Source organism: Saccopteryx bilineata, chromosome 4 (assembly GCF_036850765.1).
Source record: "Saccopteryx bilineata isolate mSacBil1 chromosome 4, mSacBil1_pri_phased_curated, whole genome shotgun sequence".
NCBI lineage: Eukaryota > Metazoa > Chordata > Mammalia > Chiroptera > Emballonuridae > Saccopteryx > Saccopteryx bilineata.
Genome location: NC_089493.1, coordinates 192343551 through 192365748, shown reverse-complemented (window position 1 = coordinate 192365748; position 22198 = coordinate 192343551). Strand labels below are relative to the sequence as shown.

The 22198-nt window shown below is 48.3% G+C and overlaps 2 protein-coding genes across 4 annotated transcripts in view; one reads left to right on the top strand and one right to left on the bottom strand.

Moving 5' to 3' along the window:
- The window catches only part of UBTD2 (ubiquitin domain containing 2), a 35211-nt gene extending 31945 nt beyond the window's left edge, over positions 1–3266 (top strand). For all 3 annotated transcript variants that reach the window (XM_066273285.1, XM_066273283.1, XM_066273284.1), the window contains exon 3: positions 704–3266. In XM_066273285.1, coding sequence (XP_066129382.1) covers positions 704–1101 — 398 coding nt within the window. In that variant the 3' untranslated portion in view covers positions 1102–3266. The remainder of the gene's footprint in view (positions 1–703) is intronic.
- A 6632-nt stretch (positions 3267–9898) lies between these two features.
- EFCAB9 (EF-hand calcium binding domain 9) lies at positions 9899–22162 on the bottom strand. Its single transcript, XM_066276800.1, has 7 exons — positions 22078–22162; positions 21686–21889; positions 16209–16382; positions 12881–13029; positions 11947–12123; positions 10337–10481; positions 9899–9960 (listed from the first exon to the last, which is right to left on the bottom strand). The coding sequence occupies exons 1-7, from the start codon at positions 22160–22162 to the stop codon at positions 9899–9901; spliced, it is 996 nt and encodes a 331-aa protein (XP_066132897.1).
- Positions 22163–22198: the final 36 nt, after the last annotated feature.

The following is a 22198-nucleotide window of genomic DNA, read 5'->3' as shown; positions in this document are numbered from 1 at the left end:
CTGGACAGGTTACTTTCTGCTTCAGTGTACCCATTTATAAAATGAGTATAATTGCCATAAAGCCTATTGTGAGTGCTTAGACAGAGCTAGAACTAGTAAGCACTCTTTTTTCCCAGTTATATTAAACTATAATTGACTTACATTACTGTAAATTTAATGTGTGCAGCATAATGGTTTGACTTACATATAGTGTGAAGTGATTACTAAAGTAAGTTTGACAGCCATCATATCACATAGAGATAGTACTAAGCACTATTTAAGTGTTTGCCTTTGTTTAAACCTGTACATTTAAAATTATTATTCTAAAAACTGCCTTCACCCTTTTTCCAATATGATACCTTTTCAGTTACCTGCAGATAATTCAACTGAAGTATCTCACTGAACCTGACACAGTTGAAAAATGAAGCGAAGAATCTTGTAACCCTAAATTCTTCTTTCCTTTTCACTTTCCGTCATGTAACCTGCCACTTTCCAGAGACTGCCCCAGAGCCCATCTCTTTCCATTGCCATGGTCAGGCAATTATTTTAACAAGGTCCTGGATTCTAATCAGTCATTCTCCCTTCATACACATCATCAGTTGACAGTGACTGACCTTACTTTAATATTTTTCTCTACAGTGGCAAGCTAGCCGGAGATGCTCGAGCATTTTGTAAGGTGTAAACAAACATGCGTTCGTTGTAACTCTTCCGTCTTCTTCCGCAGGCGCGCTTACGGAGTGCTACGACGAGCTGGGGAACAGATACCAGCTTCCGGTCTACTGCCTGGCGCCCCCCATCAACATGATAGAGGAGAAGAGCGACATAGAGACTCTGGACATTCCGGAGCCGCCTCCCAACTCCGGGTACGAATGTCAGCTCCGCCTGCGCCTGTCCACCGGCAAAGACCTGCGGCTGGCGGTGCGCAGCACGGACTCCGTGTATCACATGAAGAGGCGGCTGCACGCCGCCGAGGGGGTGGAGCCCGGCAGCCAGCGCTGGTTCTTCTCCGGCAGGCCTCTCACCGACAAGATGAAGCTGGAGGAGCTGAAGATCCCCAAGGACTATGTTGTGCAGGTCATAATGAGCCAGCCTCTGCAGAGCCCGACGCCCGTTGAGAACTGAGCTGGTCCTCTAGGCTGGTCCCCAGCTCCCTCCCTCCCCCGCCCCTTTTTATTGTTGTTTCCTACTCTATGGCGTGAAATGTATTTTCACTGCTCTGAATTCCGTATAATGGATTTAGTTCTGAGGAATTACCAGTGCGAAATTCCATCTGTGATGGAGACCAACAAAAATAATTAATTAATAAAACACAAAGAGCTAGCCCTTGAGACTCATGTAATGAACAGTTTCTAATTTGCGGGGCAGTTAAGAAATAGATAACCATTTATTTTAGAACTCCCAGCGACTAGGTAACGGCTATATTTAAATGGTCTGGACTGTAAATAGAACATTGCATCCATGGAGAACAGCACCGAGCACCTTGTGAGTACAGAGTTTTTATAAAAATATAATTTCTAGACATCATCAATTACAGTTATAAAACTTTAGCTTTTTGAAATGAAAACTGTCAAGAGCAGCAGATGAGGGTTGCTTCTCTTCTGGTTGCTCAGTTCCTATTTAGTCATAAAGGGTTAAAGACGGGCACATTATGTTTCAGCATCGCTTTCCCTTCCCGCGTGGTGAGCTGTTTATTTACATTCACATGAAATGTTGGTGCCTTCCAGCATGCTGGCGGCGGCCCCTTCTGGAACACGAGGCCATAATTTAGTCAGTGCAATCAGACCTCTAATTTTCAACTGATACTCGGTTGAGAAGTCTCTTGTTCTCTGGCTGCACCAGTCTCCTGAAATGTCTGTAACGAAGCTGTTTCCATCGCCAGGCTTAGAAGGCCACCATTACATAATACCTAATTGTTCTCCCCACTCTGCGTGGAACTTTTCAGAGATAACTGTGCCCCCAAATGCATGGCTACTGGGCCAGGGAACGCAAGGGATCAAGTAGAGCTGTTCCCACTGCTGGGGAATCAAGTCCTTCTCTTTTCTCCCCTAGTTTGCAGGAAGGGTGTACAGAAACCCGTTCCATCTGTGCCCGGGAGAATCGTGCCTGTCTTTCAGAGAGCATTTCAATTCCTAATTTTCTAATGTGCAAGATAGACTGGTGTCACTTAAACAGCAGTGAGACCAAATGGTGAAGGAAACGTTGCTTTATACTTGAGTACTTTCCAGTTTGCTGTTACCTTAGTGATGGGAGATGACAGTGTTTCTCTCTGATCTTTCCTGGCAAAGAGGCAAATTAAGAACCCGCAGATTGGATGATAGAGGAGTGAAAAATCCGGGGAGATAAGCTGATTCTTTAGTCCTGTGGCTGGAATAAAGCTGCCGAGGATTATATTTAACCTGGAGCCTTTTCAAGGTCGGTTCCATTAGTGAGGGGGGCTAGCACACGATTGCTGCACCTCGAGAACCCAGAGCTGGGAAGTCAGGGGAGGGGTACCCGGCTGTGTGCAGCGGGAACTCACCACACCTCCACACCTGTCTAGAGGGGAGGCACCATTATTCATTTTAAAGGCGAAACAACACTGCTAATTAGTTTAAAGGCAATGTTTAAAATGGTATTAAACCTCCTATATCCTGTTAGATACAATATTTATAATTGTAACACGTCTTGTTTCTGAGAGCTTTACTTCCCTTTTTAATGCAGTTAATTTGAAAGATTGTGGCTACATTTAATTTAGGTTTGCTAATAATTGAATCTAAATCCAAGAGGATACAGCAGCATTCATTACAGAGGAGTATTTTTATATAGGGAGGTGGAGGTCTTTCAGTATAATGCCCCAGCAAAGAGTTTTAATTTTCTGCCACATTAAATAGCAAGCAACTTCTCTTAAAGTTTGTCAACTGGGAAAAGAAAAGGGTTTCAACTTATTTTCTTAAGCAGATTTGGTGATATCATGAAGAATCTATGGTTGGTAGATGTTTTTTTGTTGTTGAGGATTTGAGCTCTCAAAAGAGTTTATTTTAAAGGAACATATACTTTGAATAACAGTTTTCTGGGCATGTTTAACTAACCTAGGTGAGAAAACCACGGTGCTGTTTAATTGTAAATAGGTTGGTATAAGATTGGACCAATACTTGATGTGTATAATTTTAGTATGTAGGGTTTTTGTGCTTTTTTAAAAAAAAATGTTCAATTTTTCTCCTTGTCTCTGCCTTTTTTGTTTTATTATTATTATTACTCTCTACAGTAAGGGTGATCTGCCTCACTCTAATAAAACCTCTAAAAAGGTTTTCTTCCTTTTTACAACCTCAGCTGAATAAATAAGTTTATTATCACCAGCCTTAGGTTCTGCTATGCCAAACCATACACGGTCGCTTATAGATACGCTTTATCTTCCCCATTGAAATCCTGGTCTGAAATATCTTAGTTGTTGTTTTCTTTCCTGTTTCTCTAGCGAGAGAAACAGAAAGGGAGAGAGATGAGAAGCATCAACTGGTAGTTGCAGCACTTTAGTTGTTCATTGAGTGCTTTCTCATACGTGCCTTAGCCTGGGGGCTCCAGCTGAGCCAATGACCCCTTGCTCAAGCCAGCGACTTTGGGCTTCAAGTCAGTGATCATGGAGTCATGTCTGTGATCCCACGCTGAAGCCAGCGACCCAGGGCTCAAGCTGATGAGCCCACATTCAAGCCGGTGACCTCAGGGTTTCGAACCTGGGTCCTCAGTGCCTCAGGCCAGTGCTCTATCCACTGCGCCACCTCCTGGTTAGGCTGCTTTTTTCTTTTAAGAATCTCCTAATTCAGTTTTTCAGAAGCCCTGAACTCATTTCTTAATCCATTTTGGATCAAAGTGACAACAAATTGTTACTTTTTAATTTAAAATAGGTGACACACATGCCTGGGGGGAAATCCAAACATAACAAAGGGAAAGGTCTTTCACTCTAGCTCCTCATCTCCTATTGCTCCTCCCCAGAGTAACATCTGTTAACAGTTTTCTGTGTGTCTTAAAAGATACTCTAGCACAGCAGTTCTCAAACTTGATCATGCCTCAGAATCGCCTAGAAGGCTTATTAAAGAAGAGACGGTGGGGCTCTTTCCCCCCCGCAGCTCCAAGTGCGCAGGTCTGAGTGGGCCCAATAATGGATATTTCCGTAAGTTCCTGGAGAGTCTGCTGGTGGTGTGGGGATCCCAGGGTGAGACCTCTTCTGGTGTGTATGCGTATGTCCAACCACCTGCCTCCTGTTTTCCCGTAAAGACATACGTGACTCTACGCCTTTGGTTTTTCTTTAAAACTGCATCTCGGGTTGTCCGTGTAAGCAGACCAGCTCTACCTCGTTCCTTTTCCAGCTGGCAGCACCCCGCTGACTGGACTGCCACAGGGACATCGGACTTCGTTCTGGGCACGGGGGCTCTCTCAGTCTGCTGCCGCTGTGACCCGTGCTGCCATGGAGTGTCCTTTTCTGGAGCTACCTCTTGTCTGTACATCTGTTGAATGCACTTAGGTAGAGTTGCCAGCTCAGAGCATACAGGTTCAGGGAGTAGGTGCTGAGCTGCCCTCCAGGTAGGTTGTACCGGTTTAATGCTCGAGCAGAACGGCTGCTCCTACTCCCTGTACCCGGCCCAGGTAAGGGGCAGTCTGCGGCCTCTAGTGTTCACTGCGTTTTCTTTGAGGGAAGTTTAGCATTTGAAAGTCCACTGATACTTTTTCCCTGTGAATTCTCTTTATGTTTGCCAATTTCCTCGTGCCTTTTGGTCTTTATCCTCCTAGTTTGCAAATACTCTTTCTATATTAATGAAATTAGTCATTTTCTACCATGTGTTGCCATTTGTTTTTTGCTTTTATGTAATTTACCATGTACAGATTTCAAGTTTTCCATAGTCAGATCCATCAGTCTTGTATTTTATGACTTTGGGGTTTTGTGACTTCAAAAAGTTTGACCCACTATGAGATTATAAAAAATTTTCCTATGCATTCTTTTTTTTTTTTTTCTGAAGCTGGAAACTAGGAGGCAGTCAGACAGACTCCCGCATGCACCCGACCGGGATCCACCCGGCACGCCCACCAGGGGGCGATGCTCTGCCCCTCTGGGGCGTCGCTCTGTTGCGACCAGAGCCACTCTGGCGCCTAGAGCAGAGGCCATGGAGCCATCCCCAGCGTCCAGGCTAACTTTGCTCCAATGGAGCCTTGGCTGTGGCAGGGGAAGAGAGAGACAGAGAAGAGAGGAAGGAGAGGGGGAAGGGTGGAGAAGCAGATGGGTACCTCTCCTGTGTGCCCTGGCCGGGAATTGAACCCGGGACTTCTGCATGCCAGGCCGATGCTCTACCACTGAGTCAACCGGCCAGGGCCTCTTATGTATTTTATGCAGCTTATTTTGATGAAAGGAATGGAGTACCACCTAGATTTACTTTTTTCCAACTACCTACCCCATTTTTCTTAATACTATTTATTGAATAATTTTTATCTTTTTTCCATTGATGTGAAAAAAATCACTCTTAAGACACTTGTTGACGATCCATTTTCAATGATCTCTTCTGGTTAATTGGACCAATTCGCAGATATGCCTCGCATCCCCCTCCAACCCTCACGTGCTGTGATTTGGCACTTCCGGAGAAAGAGAGGAGAGTGTGGCTGCCCCCTCCCTTGCTGTGGCCAGTCTCCCCTGATCTCTCTCTCTCTCTGGCTGGCTCACATCGGTGGCTGCCATCTCAGCAAGGGTCAGCAGAGGTGTTCTGGCTTTTCCTGGTCTTCGTTTTGGGTAGGAGGCACGTGATGACAATACACGAGAGCTAAGGACTGGTAGAAAAGCGACTGCACTTGGCTTCGTTAGCTTCCTTGCCACGCCTGTCCTCTTCGTGGCTGAGAGATGGTGGAGGACCCAGCCCCGTGGTCCTGGGCTGGAACTGTGGTCGTGTGCCCTCAGCCAAGCCTGCTGATCACCTGCCCCTGCAGCTGGGGCTCCTCTAACCCGGAACATGCTCTGTTGACCAGGGAATTCTAATGTAACTAGGACGTAGTCGTAACAGTGTTACTGCCATCCAAAGTGTACTACCAGTACTTGGTCTAATAAGCTCGACCCTTAAAGCACAGTGGGCCCTGGCTGGTTAGCTCAGTTGGTAGAGCATCATCCCGCAATGCCAGGCTTGCGAGTTTAACCCCTGGTCAGGGCACATACAGATAGCTGCCCATGACTGTAAAACTAAATGGAACAACAAATAAATGCTGTCCCTCCCTTCCTCCCTTTCTCCCTCCTTTCCTCCCTTTTCTCTCCTTCCCTTCTTTTCTCTGTCTTTCTAAAATCAGTAATTTAAAAAAAGCACAGTGGATTGACTCAGTGTGAAATAATGAAATTTAATTGATTTATGCAAACTTTAAAAAATTTAAGTCACATAGTGTAGTTGAGGAAAAAAGTCCTAATGCAAACGTTGACAGATTACTTTCTTTGTTGTACTTCAAGTCCCAAAAAAGTGTCACTTTACTAATGGTGCAGTGGAATTTTAGTTTTTTTTAAATTATTTTTAATTATTTTTTTTTTATTTTTTTATTTATTCATTTTAGAGAGGAGAGAGAGAGAGACAGAGAGAGAGAGGAGAGAGAGACGGGGGGGAGGAGCTGGAAGCATCAACTCCCATATGTGCCTTGACCAGGCAAGCCCAGGGTTTCGAACCGGCAACCTCAGCATTTACAGGTCGACGCTTTATCCACTGCGCCACCACAGGTCAGGCAATTTTAGTTTTTACACTGAGTTTGAGCCCATCAGAGGTAAATTGTTCAGTTTCCTGACTGTATTCCAGAACCACATAGTTTATGAAAATGCTCTTCAAAGGAACCTTAGCACTTGGGTCATGATACCTTTTAATTATTTTTTTTTCTTTTTTTCTTTTTCTTTTTCATTTTTCTGAAGCTGGAAACAGGGAGAGACAGTCAGACAGACTCCCGCATGCGCCCGACCGGGATCCACCCGGCACGCCCACCAGGGGTGACGCTCTGCCCACCAGGGGGCGATGCTCTGCCCATCCTGGGCGTCGCCATGTTGCGACCAGAGCCACTCTAGCGCCTGGGGCAGAGGCCACAGAGCCATCCCCAGCGCCCGGGCCATCTTTGCTCCAATGGAGCCTTGGCTGCGGGAGGGGAAGAGAGAGACAGAGAGGAAAGCGCGGCGGAGGGGTGGAGAAGCAAATGGGCGCTTCTCCTGTGTGCCCTGGCCGGGAATCGAACCCGGGTCCTCCGCACGCTAGGCCGACGCTCTACCGCTGAGCCAACCGGCCAGGGCCAGATACCTTTTAATTATTTACTTAAAAAAATTAAAGACTTTATTCATTTTTTTAGAGAGAAGAGAGAGAGAGAGAAAGAGGGAAGGGGCAGGAAGCATTAACTCCCATACGTGCCTTGACCAGGGTTTTGAACCAGCAACCTCAGTGTTCCAGGTCGATGCTTTATCCACTGCGCCACCACAGGTCAGGCCTCATGATACCTTTTGTAGTCACCCCGGTGGCTTCCAGGGAGGAAGGGAAAATTGTACTACCTGCTCATATCTGAAACTCCAGCTATTAAATTTAATATTAACTTAAAATAAATTTGAAGTCATTGAATTGAGTAATTTAAATATTTAAGTTTTAGTTTACGATTTATTTAGTCAAAATTAAAACCTACTGACCTATTATCTTTCGCTCTCGCCTCCCTCACTGCCCCCATTCTGAAACAAGAGGTGTATAGTATCTTCATTACTTGAGAGACGATGTCCGAAAAGATGTCCGAAAAGAAATACGCCTTGGTGACCTTTTCTGTATCTCAGGACTGTCGCCCACTGGAAAATGGGCAGGAAGTCTTCCTAAGAGCCCACGGCGTTTCTCCTGCCGGAGCTCTTCCTAGAGCCTCAGGCTCTCTGGTGGCAAAGCCATTTCCAAGCTGCTGCAGAAGAGGCAGGAACCTGGTCTAGGAAAGCTTAGTTAGTGGTGAGACCCTATGAAACAATGCCTTTCTCACGCTGTCATTTCCAGCCGGATGGTATTGGCCTCTCGGTACAGTCCTCGGTGGTGTCCTGGTGTCCAGACTTGTTTGCCAAAAGTCTAGCAGTGACTTGGGTTTGTTTTTTGTTTTTTTTGTGTGTGTTTTTTGGGTTTGTTTTTTGCTAGCTTTATTCAGTTTTTGTAGTGCCATTGTGGGAATGAGGAAGACGTTAGGCTGCTAACCCTAGAGACTGAGAGAGGGACAGACGGGAAGGGAGAGAGAGAAGCAATCCACTGTGCCACTGCCTGGTCAGGCTGTTCATAGTAATTAACATGATTTCTGTAAGAACAGGTTTGACTTCTGAATGGCAACCTTAGATAAGCAGTGTTCTTTTCTGTTGCACCTTGTCAAAATGATTTTTTTTTTTTTTTGTATTTTTCTGAAGCTGGAAACGGGGAGAGACAGTCAGACAGACTCCCGCATGCGCCTGACCAGGATCAACCCGGCACGCCCACCAGGGGGCGACGTTCTGCCCACCAGGGGGCGATGCTCTGCCTCTCTGGGGCGTCGCTCTGCCGCGACCAGAGCCACTCTAGCACCTGGGACAGAGGCCAAGGAACCATCCCCAGCGCCCGGGCCATCTTTTCTCCAATGGAGCCTTGGCTGTGGGAGGGGAAGAGAGAGACAGAGAGGAAGGAGAGGGGTAGGGGTGGAGAGGCAGATGGGCGCCTCTTCTGTGTGCCCTGGCCGGGAATCGAACCTGGGATCTCTGCACGCCAGGCCGACGCTCCACCACTGAGCCAACCAGCCAGGGCCTCAAAATGATTTTTGATGATTATTTGGTCCTCTGGAACTCATTGGATGCCTTATAATCAGTTATATTGCATAATGCATCCTTAAGAAATCCTTTGTTTATAATTTATTGATTTGAGAGAGAGACAAATACTGACCTGTTCCACTCATTTGTACATGCATTGGTTGATTCTTTTTATTTTTTTATTGATGTTAGAGAGGAGAGAAAGGCTTCGGGTAGAGGGAAACGGGAAGCATTGGCTCACAGTTGTTTCTCGTCTGTGCCTGGACCAGGCAAGACCGGGGCTTTGAACTGGTGACCTCAGCCTTCCAGATGTGTTTTCCAATGCGCCACCACAGGTCAGGCCATTGGTTGATTCTTGTGTGTGCCCTGACCAGGGATCCAACCCGAACCCGCAACCTCGTTGTATCGGGATGGTACTTAACCAGCTGAGCTATTTGGCCAGGGCTGAACTGTATAGTTCTTTACTTGCCAAGTTTGTTCCTCAGAAATTTATGGTAGAAGAAGTAATTATTAGCATCATGCAGAAGGAACTTCTTCTGAGCCACTGAGATGCTAGCCTGAAAGTTTTAACACAAGCTGCTAAAACCAAAGCGAGTTACTTGGCTCTCTTGCTCAGCCCAGGCGTGTAGTTGACCTTGAATTTGAATCCTTTCCTACATTAGTGAACCATATGTTCTTGGATAAAGTCTTAATTTCTATAGGCCTCAATTTCCTCATTTGTAAATTGAGGTAACACCTAATTCTGAGGGTTATGAGAATAAATAAATTCACGCATCTAATGCACCTGTCTAAACCACAGCAAGCACTTACTAAATGGTAGTTATCATTAACTTCATGGTACAGTCAGGTAGAGAGGATTCCTAAGTCCCGTGCTAAAAACATTTAAAAATTATTCAAGGCATTAATTATACAAGAAAAATAAACTTATGAAAGTGCATGTAATACTTACTTTCCCCGAGCAGATTTGATGTTTGCTTGATCACCTAACCCATTAGAGCAGCGGTTCTCAACCTGTGGGTCGCGACCTCGGCGGGGGTCGCCTAGGCCCACAGGTTGAGAACCACTGCATTAGACAGTAACTGAGGTTCTAGGAAGGACCTAGATGTCCTAATGTCCTAATGCCTCAAATGTCCTAAAACATCACGTCGGTTTCCCAGATGGTCAGCGCACTTCACCGTTTGCCACTCTGCAGGTCTTGCCTCCAGGCAGTGTTAGCCTGAGGACTGGGAGGGTAGGAAAGCTTCGGAAAGCCCTGAGCCGACAGCGCCCAGTCCTGCGAAAGTGTCGCCTCCTTTCCTCAGCTTGGCTCCAGGAAGCCTTGGTCACTGGAGACTCAGGGGCCTAACGGACAGGCGGCAGCAGACTTGGGACATATGTATGCACAAAGCCCAGATGGCCACATCACAGGACATTATTGCGAGTCAGTCGTGTATGAAGTCGGTAGGTTGCTAACTCTAAGGACCTGCGGAGGAATGCTGATTTGAACCTTTTGTATATCGAAGTCGGTGTAAAGATACTCATTTTGGTGTTCAAATTTATTTTTAAACGTGAACAGTTGTAATTATATTATAATTTCAGATTGATTTATTTCCAAAAGACTCTTCGGTTTCCTCATAAATCTGTGGGGCGCATTCTTTCTGAGCTGAGCTTGCTCTTTCTGTGTCTCCTCCTCCGCCTGCAGCCTCTTCTGGTACTTGTGCATGGTGAACCGAGTGAGCAGCTTAAATTCCTTGTAATTAAGACACTTTTGTGGGGGGGGGGGGAGGGAGGGGAAGAAAAGAAAAATGATTTCAAGAAGAATTTGATACTTTGTTTCAGATGACAGCAGGATTGTAATCATTTCTTATTTAAAAACTTGGAAACTTAAAGCGACTCAGTAATTAGGACAAAATTATCGTTTGATTGTCGTCTAGGAGCCAGGAACACAGAGTCTATTATAGACTCTAAAAGGAACCAAGAGCCTGACCAGGCGGTGGCGCAGTGGATAGAGCGTCGGACTGGGATGCAGAGGACCCAGGTTCGTAACCCCGAGGTCGCCAGCTTGAGCGCGGGCTCATCTGGTTTGAGGAAAAGCCCACCAGCTTGAACCCAAGGTCGCTGGCTCCAGCAAGGGGTTACTCCGTCTGCTGAAGGCCCGTGGTCAAGGCACGTATGAGAGAGCAATCAATGAACAACTAAGGTGTTGCAGTGCGCAATGAAAAACTAATGATTTATGCTTCTCATCTCTCTCTGTTCCTGTCTGTCTGTCCCTGTCTATCCCTCTCTCTGACTCTCTCTCTGTCTCTGTAAAAAAAAAAAAAATAAAATAAATAAATAAAATTGAAAAAAAATTAAAAGGAACCAAGAGTCAAAAATAAATAAATAAAATAAAATCAATACAAGGAACCAAGGGTCGCTTTCTCCTAACACGTCAAGGCCAGATGCCTCAGGCGCGCTCCCTGCCTTCCCACGGCTGTCTCTTACGCCTCTGCTCCTTTGCTCCCATCATAGAATTGCTTCTTTTCTGCTTACTCCAATCTGTATGCCCTCTCCAACGCCTGCTCCCAACCGTATTGGTATATATCTCTCTCTAAACGTCTTAAGCAATATTTCCTTCACTAAGCTCCTGTAATTTTGTAGCCATATTATGGGATGTAGCACTCAGCTATTCAGCCGTCTCTCTTCCACGGGCCTGTAAATCTCCAGTGTGTTCATTTTTTGTTTTTTTTGTATTTTTCTGAAGCTGGAAACGGGGAGAGACAGTCAGACAGACTCCCGCATGCGCCCAACCGGGATCCACCCTGCACGCCCACCAGGGGGCGATGCTCTGCCCCTCCGGGGCGTCGCTCTGCCGTGACCAGAGCCACTCTAGCGCCTGGGGCAGAGGCCAAGGAGCCATCCCCAGCGCCCGGGCCATCTTTGCTCCAATGGAGCCTTGGCTGCGGGAGGGGAAGAGAGAGAGAGGAAGGGGAGGGGGTGGAGAAGCAAATGGGCGCTTCTCCTATGTGCCCTGGCCAGGAATCGAACCCGGGTCCCCCACACGCCAGGCCGACGCTCTACCGCTGAGCCAACCGACCAGGGTCCAGTGTGTTCTGATCCCAGCACCATGACGTGCTCAAACAGGTTTTCCCGCCCTCCTCCTCACCCGTCTCTGCTGTAGGTAGTAGGACATTGTCCTCTGCCTTATGATAGAGAGGCTACCAGGCTACACTGGGAGGGGCTGCACTTACACGGTCACCTGTGATGTCCAAGTCGCCGTAGAACTCTTGGAGTTGCTCTTTTTTAATGTTGAAGAGGAATTCGTACATGTACAAGTCCTCTGCATTAATCCTCAGCTCCCCATTGATGTCAAGCAACTCAAAAACAAGTCTGGAATGACGGAAGAGAAATTGCTCTTCCAACTGGTTCTGTTTGGAGAGACAAGGATAAGACAAGAAACGGTGTTGGTGCAGCTCGCCTACCTTGCTGCCTCCAGTCTCCTCTGCTCCCTCATCCGTGCCCTAGAGAGCTAAAGGCAGATGGCAGAGTCACAGGAGCTCAGGATGGAAAGGGCTCTGCGGTCAGTGCCTCAAGTCCTGCTTCAGCATCTGCCTTCAAGGGGAACTGAGGCCACCTGTGGTGATCAGCTCCACTAGCCAGACCCAGAGCCCCTAGGACGCATCTCCTTTCAGTAAGCATTGCAGCACGGGCAGGAAAATGCTGAAGATATTGATCCCTTTCCCCAGGGAGTGGGCGGTAGGGAAATACCCGTGAGAAGTGTGTGCCAGGCAAGGTGGGGACCCAAAGAAGGGTGTTTCTCATCTCGAGCCTTCATCCCTCCAGAAGATTCTCTGAGAAGGGGTCATGAAGGGGGTAAGGCGCTTGGGGTTCCTGGTGGTTCTGAGAAACACCAGCTAGAACAGGCGAGGAAAGGCATGGGGTCTTCCTCGGAGAGGCAGTGTGGGCGGGTCGGAGACGGGCAGATGACCAGGGGGGAGGCTGGGCACCTGGTCCAGTTCCTAGGGTACTGATGTACCGTTTTGGAAACCGGTCATTCTCCCTTACATTGTTGAGTGAAAGGAAGACGATTTCTGGTGTACTCTTGAATTCGGTGCGGCCGTTAGTAAGATGGCTGCAGCTGCCAAGCTAAGCCCCCTCTGTCCCGGGTCCTGACTTGATACTCGCCTGCCGTGCCAGCAGCATGCAAACCAGCATGTAGAACTCTTCGAAACCGATCTCGCCCATAGTCTCCCAGTCCAGCAGGTCGAACACGCTCATGATTTGTTTCCGGTTCCAGTTGGTCACGTGACGAAGGAAGTGGTAGAACAGCACGTCTGTTACGAGGGGAGACGGGGGGAGATGGGGGGTTCTGGACCAGATCCGGGGGCTCAGGCACGGGAGCCTCGTCGATGGCCCTGAGGTTGGAAGCTTGTGAACCGGGAAGAGCAATGCTAGTCTTTTGTTCCTGGCTTTGCCACCGTACCTCCCACGATGCCTCAAACCGTAGCTGCCCTTGAGCGGCGTGGGAAAGCATGTGCCTCGGAGGGTGGGCAGGCTCGGACCCCGGCCCCCGTTCACGCGCACTCGATGGCGTGGACTGGTGTGGATAGGTGACCGGTGAAGTGCACAGGGTGCTCTTGATACGTGGAAGGAAGGGCTTAATTCTCACTGGGGACCTGGGACACTTGCAGAAGCTGACATTTTACCTGGGCCTTTAGTTAAAACAAGAGACATTAAAAAAAAAATCGGCCCTGGCCGGTTGGCTCAGTGGTAGAGCGTCGGCCTGGCGTGTAGAAGTCCCGGGTTCGATTCCCAGCCAGGGCACACAGGAGAAGAGCCCATCTGCTTCTCCACCCCTCCCCCTCTCCTTCCTCTCTGTCTCTCTCTTCCCCTCCCGCAGCTGAGGCTCCATTGGAGCAAAGATGGCCCGGGCGCTGGGGATGGCTCCTTGGCCTCTGCCCCAGGCGCTAGAGTGGCTCTGGTCGCAACAGAGCAAAGCCCCAGAGGGGCAGAGCATCGCCCCCTGGTGGGCCGAGCGTCGCCCCCTGGTGGGCATGCCGGGTAGATCCTGGTCGGGCGCATGCGGGAGTCTGTCTGACTGTCTCTCCCGGTTTCTAGCTTCAGAAAAATACAAAAAAAAAAAATCATTCCTCTTCTATAAAAGTATCAATACAGCTCATGCTTATTATAGGGAATGCATTTGGCTATGAGGAAAAGGAACAGTGCTATGGCACGCTGGTCCCGTTCAGTGCTGCGTGACCTGCAGTAGGCGTTCCATTCCCTAGAGGCACGTGTACCGAATCGGACTCGGGACATCTCGACATCTCCTATGGGACCCGGTCAGCACGTCTAACAAATTCCAGGTGGTGCGGCCGCTGCTGAGCACCCCCTTAAGTGGCAGAGCCAGGAACCTGAATGTGGTCTGCCTGACCCCGCAGCCTGGCTCCTCCCAGGGTGGAGCCGTGCCTTTTGTACCTTAGCTGAGACATATTCAGTCATGTACAATCAGAAAAATACCGTCATTTAAAGAACAGAGAAGGCTTGTGCTAAAATCCCACTCACTCATCATCTGTCTCGGTGTAGGAGATGGAAGGAAGATGGCGGCGCCATTCTGCGCTGGGGCGTGGCTGTCCACACAGATCGCCCGCGCTAGCTTAAGGGGTTTGCATGCGCTCCTTTGTCTACACGTGTCCCCCCTTGCCCACTGGTTACAGAAACTTTCTCCCACAAAAGATGGGGCTCCACGAAACACATACAGCGTCTCTGCAGTTTGGAGTCCCAGGGGAACACAGGGAACCAGTTGTCACAATGTCATGGTTTGGGGCTTCTGATGGTTTCTTGATGTTCCTTTCCTGTCCACCCCCTGTACGAGCATGTGGGAACAATAACATATCTGTACACAATGTTGTTTGTGGAGTTGCTCTTTGGCACAGGTTTAGTGTGGGGCTCAGGAGCTACTTAACAAATGTTGTAAACCAGCTGGCCCTGGCCCACGCAAGTCTCCAAAGGCTTCAGTCACACGGCCTCCCCAGAAGGCAGCACTGAACACTGTGCCTTCCCTCGTTCAGGTCACTACCTAACCCCCTGGCGACCAGAAGACACGAGCAAGTGTGGGTCCCTCTGCGTATTGCATCATCAGGGACTGACTTAGTTACTAAGGAGATCAGACGTTTGCTTCTCAGCAAACATTCCGGCGAGACGAAGAGGGGGCTCTGGAGTCAGAAAGCTGTGGGCTTTTGTTCAGGGTTCTCGGTTTACAACCCGGTGCCCTGCTGTTGCATTATCTAGGACTGAGTACCTGGGTTACTGGGAGGATTTGGGGACAGACAGGCCTTGTGTGAATCTACACATGTATGGAGAAAAACAGGCATGCACTCATGAGAAAAGGAAGGTGTCCTTTAATTACATTTTAAAGATTGAACGAACTCTTAAGAACCTTTAGGGGGAAACCCCTTACTCACAAATGACATTAATCTCTCTCAGGTCACAATGAGTGGGTAGGACACCTTATTTATACCCAGTTCCAAAAAAAAACAAACCCTAAAACCTAGCCTGACCTGTGGTAGTGCAGTGGATAAAGTGTCAACCTGAACACTGAGATCGCAGGCAGGTTTGAAACCCTGGGCTTGCCTGGTCAAGGCACATATGGGAGTTGATGCTTCCTGCTCCTCCCCCTTCTCTCTCTCTCTCTCTTTCTCTCTCTCTCTTTGTGTCTTTCTTTCTCTCTCTCCTCTAAAAATGAATTAAAACAAACAAACAAACAAAAAAAGCTAAAGTATTTTAACTGGTCTTCTGTAAGTTTGTGCTTTCAAAGGCAGGGTCAAGATTGTTAGTACTTTTTGGTCATTCACAAATACCAAGAATTAGTTGGGATCTTGTAGATCGTCTTTCTGATTCAAACCTCCCATTTGACAGATGAGAAGTCTTGCTGAGGTGTGTGTGTGTGTGGGGTCTCAGCCCCAAGGCATCATTATAATGATGACAAACATGAAGTCCTTACCATGTGCTAACCATCTTCTATACTTTGCCTCATTTAATTACCTTTTTTCCCCAACTATGAGACGGGGAGACTCCATTATAACCCTCATTTACAGAAGAGGGAAGTGAGATTTAATTTTTTTTAATTTTTTTTTATTCATTTTAGAGAGGAGAGGGAGAGAGAGAGAGAGAGAGAGAGAGAGAGAGAGAGAGAGAAGGGGGGGAGGAGCTAGAAGCATCAACTCCCATATGTGCCTTGACCAGGCAAGCCCAGGGTTTCGAACCAGCGACCTCAGCATTTCCAGGTCGACACTTTATCCACTGCGCCACCACAGGTTAGGCGAGGGAAGTGGGATTTAAAGAGGGTGATGATGACATGTTCTCCCAGATCACCCAGGGGTAGTGGGTGAAGCCAAGAATTAAGCCCACAGCCTGCAGTTCCATCCTCCTCACTGAATCGCCACCGGTCTTAAGTCTCAGTGGGCGATGAAAAACCAGGTAACAACCCAGAGGAAACCTTTCTGGAAGTACCGACCGTTCAAGGTGTTGTTGTTGTGCACATCCAGGAGGTGGAAATACTGCAGCAAGGCGTTCACGTTCCTCACGGACAATAAGCAGTATTGCTTGTCCAGGTACAGGTACCACAGAAAGGACCCTTCCTTCAGCTGCACCATGGTGAGGCGACAGGTGAGGTCACTAACCTGGCCACCTGACAGAGAAGAGGGAATGTTCCGCCTCGGAACTAGAATGTTGGATGCAGAGACACTCCGGGAGAAGGGGTCTTTCTAGATTCAAGTCATCATAGGAAACAGCTGACAAAAAAGGACGACGGCTCTCCAGGGATCACTTTGTCAAGTTATAGGACTATCTCACCACCGTGCTGTTCTGCCGAGACATAGACTATTGAATGTCAACTGTAATTGAAAGAAGAAAAAAAAAATGACACTGGCTTCCTCCCAGGTCTCCAGCCTTATTACCCCGATCTCTCGTTAACTCGATCTCTCTGTCATTAAAATCGAACCAGCTCTAAACTGAAACTACAGACTGGAAACGAGTGAGAGACTGTACACATGAAACCATGCTGCACCGCCTAGGTGGTCCTCAGAGGAGGAGTGTTCATTTGTAGTATACATGCATCCATTTTAGAAGACAAGAAAAAAAAATGAAAAATATATAAAGTATTAAAAGAACCTAGAATAAGTAAAATAAAACCAAAGAGAAGAAAGTTTTAAAGAAGATGCAAACAAGTGTACCAGAAAACAAAGCAGTGAACTTGGTTTGATCAGGGCCTTTTCTCCTTCATGTTATTTTAATGGAAATTTTCAAATGTATCCCAAAGTCGATTAGTATAATAAAGTTACATGTAGTCATCACCTAGCTTCAACAGTTATCACCTCAGGGCCAATCTTGTTTCCGCTTTTCCCACCCACTACCACCCGTGCTGTTATTTATTTATTTATTTAAAAAAATTTTTAAAAAAAATTTACAGAGACCGAGAGTGAGTCAGAGAGAGGGATAGACAGGGACAGACAGACAGGAACGGAGAGAGATGAGAAGCATCAATCGTTAGTTTTTCATTGCGCGTTGCAACACCTTAGTTGTTCATTGATTGCTTTCTCATATGTGCCTTGACTGCGGGCCTTCAGCAGACCGAGTAACCCCTTCTGGAGCCAGCGACCTTGGATTCAAGCTGGTGGGCTTTCACTCAAACCAGATGAGCCTGCGCTCAAGTTGGCGACCTCAGGGTCGCGAACCTGGGTCCTCTGCATCCCAGTCCGATGCTCTATCCACTGCGCCACCTCCTGGTCAGGCTATTTATTTATAGGAAAGGAGAGAGAAGCAGCAACTCATTGATCCACTTAGTTGTGCATCGATTGCTTCTCATATGTGCCTCGACAGGGGAATCAAACCAATGACCTTGGGCGACCTCGGGGTTTCAAACTGGTGACCACAGTGTTCCGGGTCAATGCTCTATCCTCTGCTCCACTACTAGCTAGGCGTCACTGTATTATTTTGAAGCAGATCTCAAAATTTGAATATATATTTAAAAAAATGGTGCCTTGCCCTGGCCGGTTGGCTCAGTGGTAGAGCGTTGGCCTAGCGTGCGGAGGACCCGGGTTCGATTCCCGGCCAGGGCACACAGGAGAAGCGCCCATTTGCTTCTCCACCCCTCCGCCGTGCTTTCCTCCCTGTCTCTCTCTTCCCCTCCCGCAGCCAAGGCTCCATTGGAGCAAAGATGGCCCGGGCGCTGGGGATGGCTCTGTGGTCTCTGCCTCAGGCGCTAGAGTGGCTCTGGTCGCAACATGGCGACGCCCAGGATGGGCAGAGCATCGCCCCCTGGTGGGCAGAGCGTCGCCCCTGGTGGGCGTGCCGGGTGGATCCTGGTCAGGCGCATGCAGGAGTCTGTCTGACTGTCTCTCCCTGTTTCCAGCTTCAGAAAAAAAAAAAAAAAAATGGTGCCTTAAAAAAAATAAAAACACTACCACATACTATTATTATACCTTAAAATCAGTCACAATCAAATCAGCCTTGGCTGGGTAGCTCGGTTGGTTAGAGTATGGTCTCCATGTCCAGAGGTGGCCTGTTTGACTCCCAGTCAGGGCACATGCAGAAAGAGGCATTTCTGTCTCCCTGGCTCTCCCCTCCTTCCTCTCTAAAATCAGTCAATAAATTTTTAAAATATATTTTATTTAGAGAGAGAGAGAGAGAAAGGGGGGAGGAGCAGGAAGTATCAACTCCCATATGTGCTTTGACCAGGCAAGCCCAGGGCTTTGAACCAGGGACCTCAGTGTTCCAGGTTGACGCTTTATCCACTGCGCCACTACAGGTCAGGCCTCTTTTTTTAATATTTATTTTTAGTAAGAATGGATCTTAAATGGTAACTCTGTGAGGTGATAGATGAGTTAACTAGCCTTACTGTGGTGATCACTTCACAATACATAGCTGAGGGGGGAGTCAGTTGGCTTACCTCCTTCCTTTGCTGTCCTGGGTGGTGAGGGCGGAGGGAAAGCAGGGTTCTGACGTGTTCCCACCGAAGACGCTCTGCCAACGTCTACTTCTACAGAGCCAAGTCACCTTGAAGTAAATGTGCTATCCAAGTGCTTATGGCCTTTTCCTCTGCCCTTAATGAAGAGCTGGAATGAACACTCAGTGTTCCCCGGCCTGACCTGTGGTGGTGCAGTGGATCAAATGTCTACCTGGAACACTTAGGTCGCTGGTTCGAAACCCTGGGCTTGCCTGGTCAAGGCACATGTGGGAGTTAATGCTTCCTGCTCCTCCCCTCCCCTAAAATGAATAAATAAAAAAAAATTTTTTTTTTTAAAGATCTGTTCTTTTAGCAACATTCAAGCATGTCCCCATGCTATATATGAGTTGCCCCAGAATGTATAATGTATTCATCTTCTTCTTTTTTTTTTTTTTTGTATTTTTCTGAAGCTCGAAACGGGGAAGCAGTCAGACAGACTCCCGCATGCACCCAACCGGGATCCACCCGGCGCGCCCACCAGAGGGCGATGCTCTGCCCATCCAGGGCGTCGCTCTGTCGACCAGAGCCACTCTAGCGCCTGGGGCAGAGGCCAAGGAGCCATCCCCAGCGCCCGGGCCATCTTTGCTCCAATGCAGCCTCGGCTGCGAGAAGGGAAGAGAGAGAGAGGAAGGAGAGGGGGAGGGGTGGAGAAGTTGATGGGCGCTTCTCCTGTGTGCCTTGGCTGGAAATCGAACCTGGGACTTCCGCACGCCAGGCCGATGCTCTACCACTGAGCAAACCGGCCAGGGCCTGTATTCATCTTCTAACTGAAAGTTGTGCCCTGTAACCACCTTCATTTCCTTATCCCTCGAAACCAGTCCACTCTCTGAGTTTAGGTTTCAGTTTAGTTTTGTTTTGATTCTACATATAAGTGAAATCATACAACCCTTTTAAATACTAACTCTGAAACCCAGGGTGTATTTTATTCTTACAGCACATCTCTATTTGGGCTAGTTACGTTTTGAGTGCTTGAACAAGCCACATTCGGCTCCTGGCTACCATATCGGACAGCACAGGCTTGGAGGATAACTTTGGTTTTCATTGACGGGTTGGGGGACAGAAGAAAGCCTATGAGTATGGTGATTACCAGAGGGCAAGGGGGACGGGGGTAGGCAATAAAGTAAAAAATAAATAAATAAAAGACGAGAGTTTCTCTCATTTTCACATGACTTTTCAAAGTGGTCACAATTTTTAAAGCTTGACTGATTTTAGAGAGAAGGGAAGGAAGAGAGCGAAACATTGATTTGTTGTGCCGCCCATCCATGCTGCCACAGGTTGTATGTGCCCCTACCAGGGATGGGACATCCGCCATCTGAGCTACGCAGCCAGCTGGTCACACTTTTTATTCACATTAAGTATGAGCACGGCATTGAGCACTACAAAAGAGAGAAAAAGGAAGCCTATGACCTTTTTTAAAGTGAGGAGTCGAACAGAACACTCACCATTTAAAGACCTGTATAGCTTGACCTGTGGTGGCGCAGTGGCGAAAGCATCCACCTAGAATGCTGAGGTCCTGGGTTCAAAGAAACCCTGCGCTTGCCTGGTCAAGGTACATGTGGGAGTTGATGGTTCCTGCTCCCCTCATCCCTCTCTCTCTCTTTCAACCCCCCCCCCCCGCCAATGAATAAATAAAATCTTTAAAAAGAGCTCTATAACCTTACCAGGCAGTGATGCAGTGGATAGAGCGTCGAACCGGGATTGGAGGACCCAGGTTGGAGACCCTGAGGTCACCAGCTTAAGTGCGAGCTCATCTGGTTTGAGCAAGGCTCACCAGCTTGAGCCCAAGGTTGCTGGCTCAAGCAAGGGGTCACTCAGTCTGCTGTAGCGTCCCCCCCCCCCCCCCCCCGTCAAGGCACATATGAAAAAGCAATCAATGAACAACTAAGGAACCGCAACGAAGAATTGATGTTTCTCATCTCTCTCCCTCCTGTCTGTATCTGTCCCTCTCTCTGACTCTCTCTGTCTCTCTCACACACCCACAGAAAAGAGCTGTATACAGAACATAGCAGGTAACTGGTAGAGGAGCAAGTCAAATGACCAGGGTGGTCGAGAATGATGGTGCTCAAGGAAACTTTCATTTTATCTTGTAACAAGCTCATTTTATTTAAATTGGGAAGTCAAACCAGAAACTTTTTTTTTTTTTAACAGAGACAGACAGAGAGAGAGATAGACAGGGACAGACAGACAGGAACAGAGAGATGAGAAGCATCAATCATCAGTTTTTCGTTGTGACACGCTAGTTGTTCATTGATTGCTTTCTCATATGTGCCTTGACCGCGGGCCTTCAGCAGACCGAGTAACCCCTTGCTCGAGCCAGCGACCTTGGGCTGAAGCTGCTGAGCTTTGCTCAAAGCAAATAAGCCCTCGCTCAAGCTGGCGACCTCGGGGTCTCGAACCTGGGTCCTCCACATCCCAGTCTGACGCTCTATCCACTGCGCCACCGCCTGGTCAGGTGAACCAGAAACTTTTTTTTAAATTTTATTTATTCATTTTAGAGAGGAGAGAGAAGGGAGAGAAAGAGACAGCGAGGGAGAGAGAGAGGAGAGAGAGAGAGACAGAGAGAGAAGGTGGGGAGGAGCTGAAAGCATCAACTCCCATATGTGCCTTGACCAGGCAAGCCCAGGGTTTCGAACCGGCGACCTCAGCATTTCCAGGTCGATACCCACTGCCCACCACAGGTCAGGCCCCAGAAACTTTTTTTAAAAAGACTTTCCTTATTGATTTTAGAGAGAGGAGAGAGACAGAAAGAGGGCGGGGAGGAGCGGGAAGCATCAACTCCTCCTTGCTTCATAGTTGCTGTACTTGGTGGAGTTGCTTCCTAGTACAATAGTCGCTTCTCATTTGTGCCTTGACCCAGCAAGTCCAGGGTTATCCACTGCGCCCCCATAGGTTAGCCAAGAATCAGAAGCTTTTAATATGCAAATATCGCTGAAGTCCCATCATGAAGCTTGTGGTAAGTTTGTGCCAAGGGAGCTGTTCTTCCCAACCCTCTGGTCCCGGCCGGCTCTGGATCTCGGTTTCGGAGTCCCTGGGAAGCAGGAAACGATCCGGGAAACCGCGGCCTCCAGGGACTGACCGCGGTCGCAGGGGCGCAGCATTCCGGCAGCAGGGGGCAGCACTGAGCCGGGGAACCCGCACCAGATCCGCGGGCAGGATGTGTCGCCCGGGGCTGGTGCGAGGGACGCCCCCACCTGGAAGTGGGCGGGAGCCAAGCAGCCTCGTGGGGGAGTTGCGGGGCGGATTCAATGCTTAATGCCAGTTCACCTTCACGGTTGGCCCTCGGGCAACAATTAGTGCGCGCTCTAGAAACGCCAATTCGCTTCCTTTCTCGTTCTCATAGAAATTTTGGGAGTCACAGGGAGCAGCTGGCCTCCCAAACCCAGGACGGTCCCGCCGAAGGGTCCCCAGAGCTTTTCAAAGCCCAGCCCTGAGCGCGCAGGCTGGCGGTGGACTACAGTTTCCATAGTGCCCTGCGGCGACGGGCGGAGCCCGGGCACGCC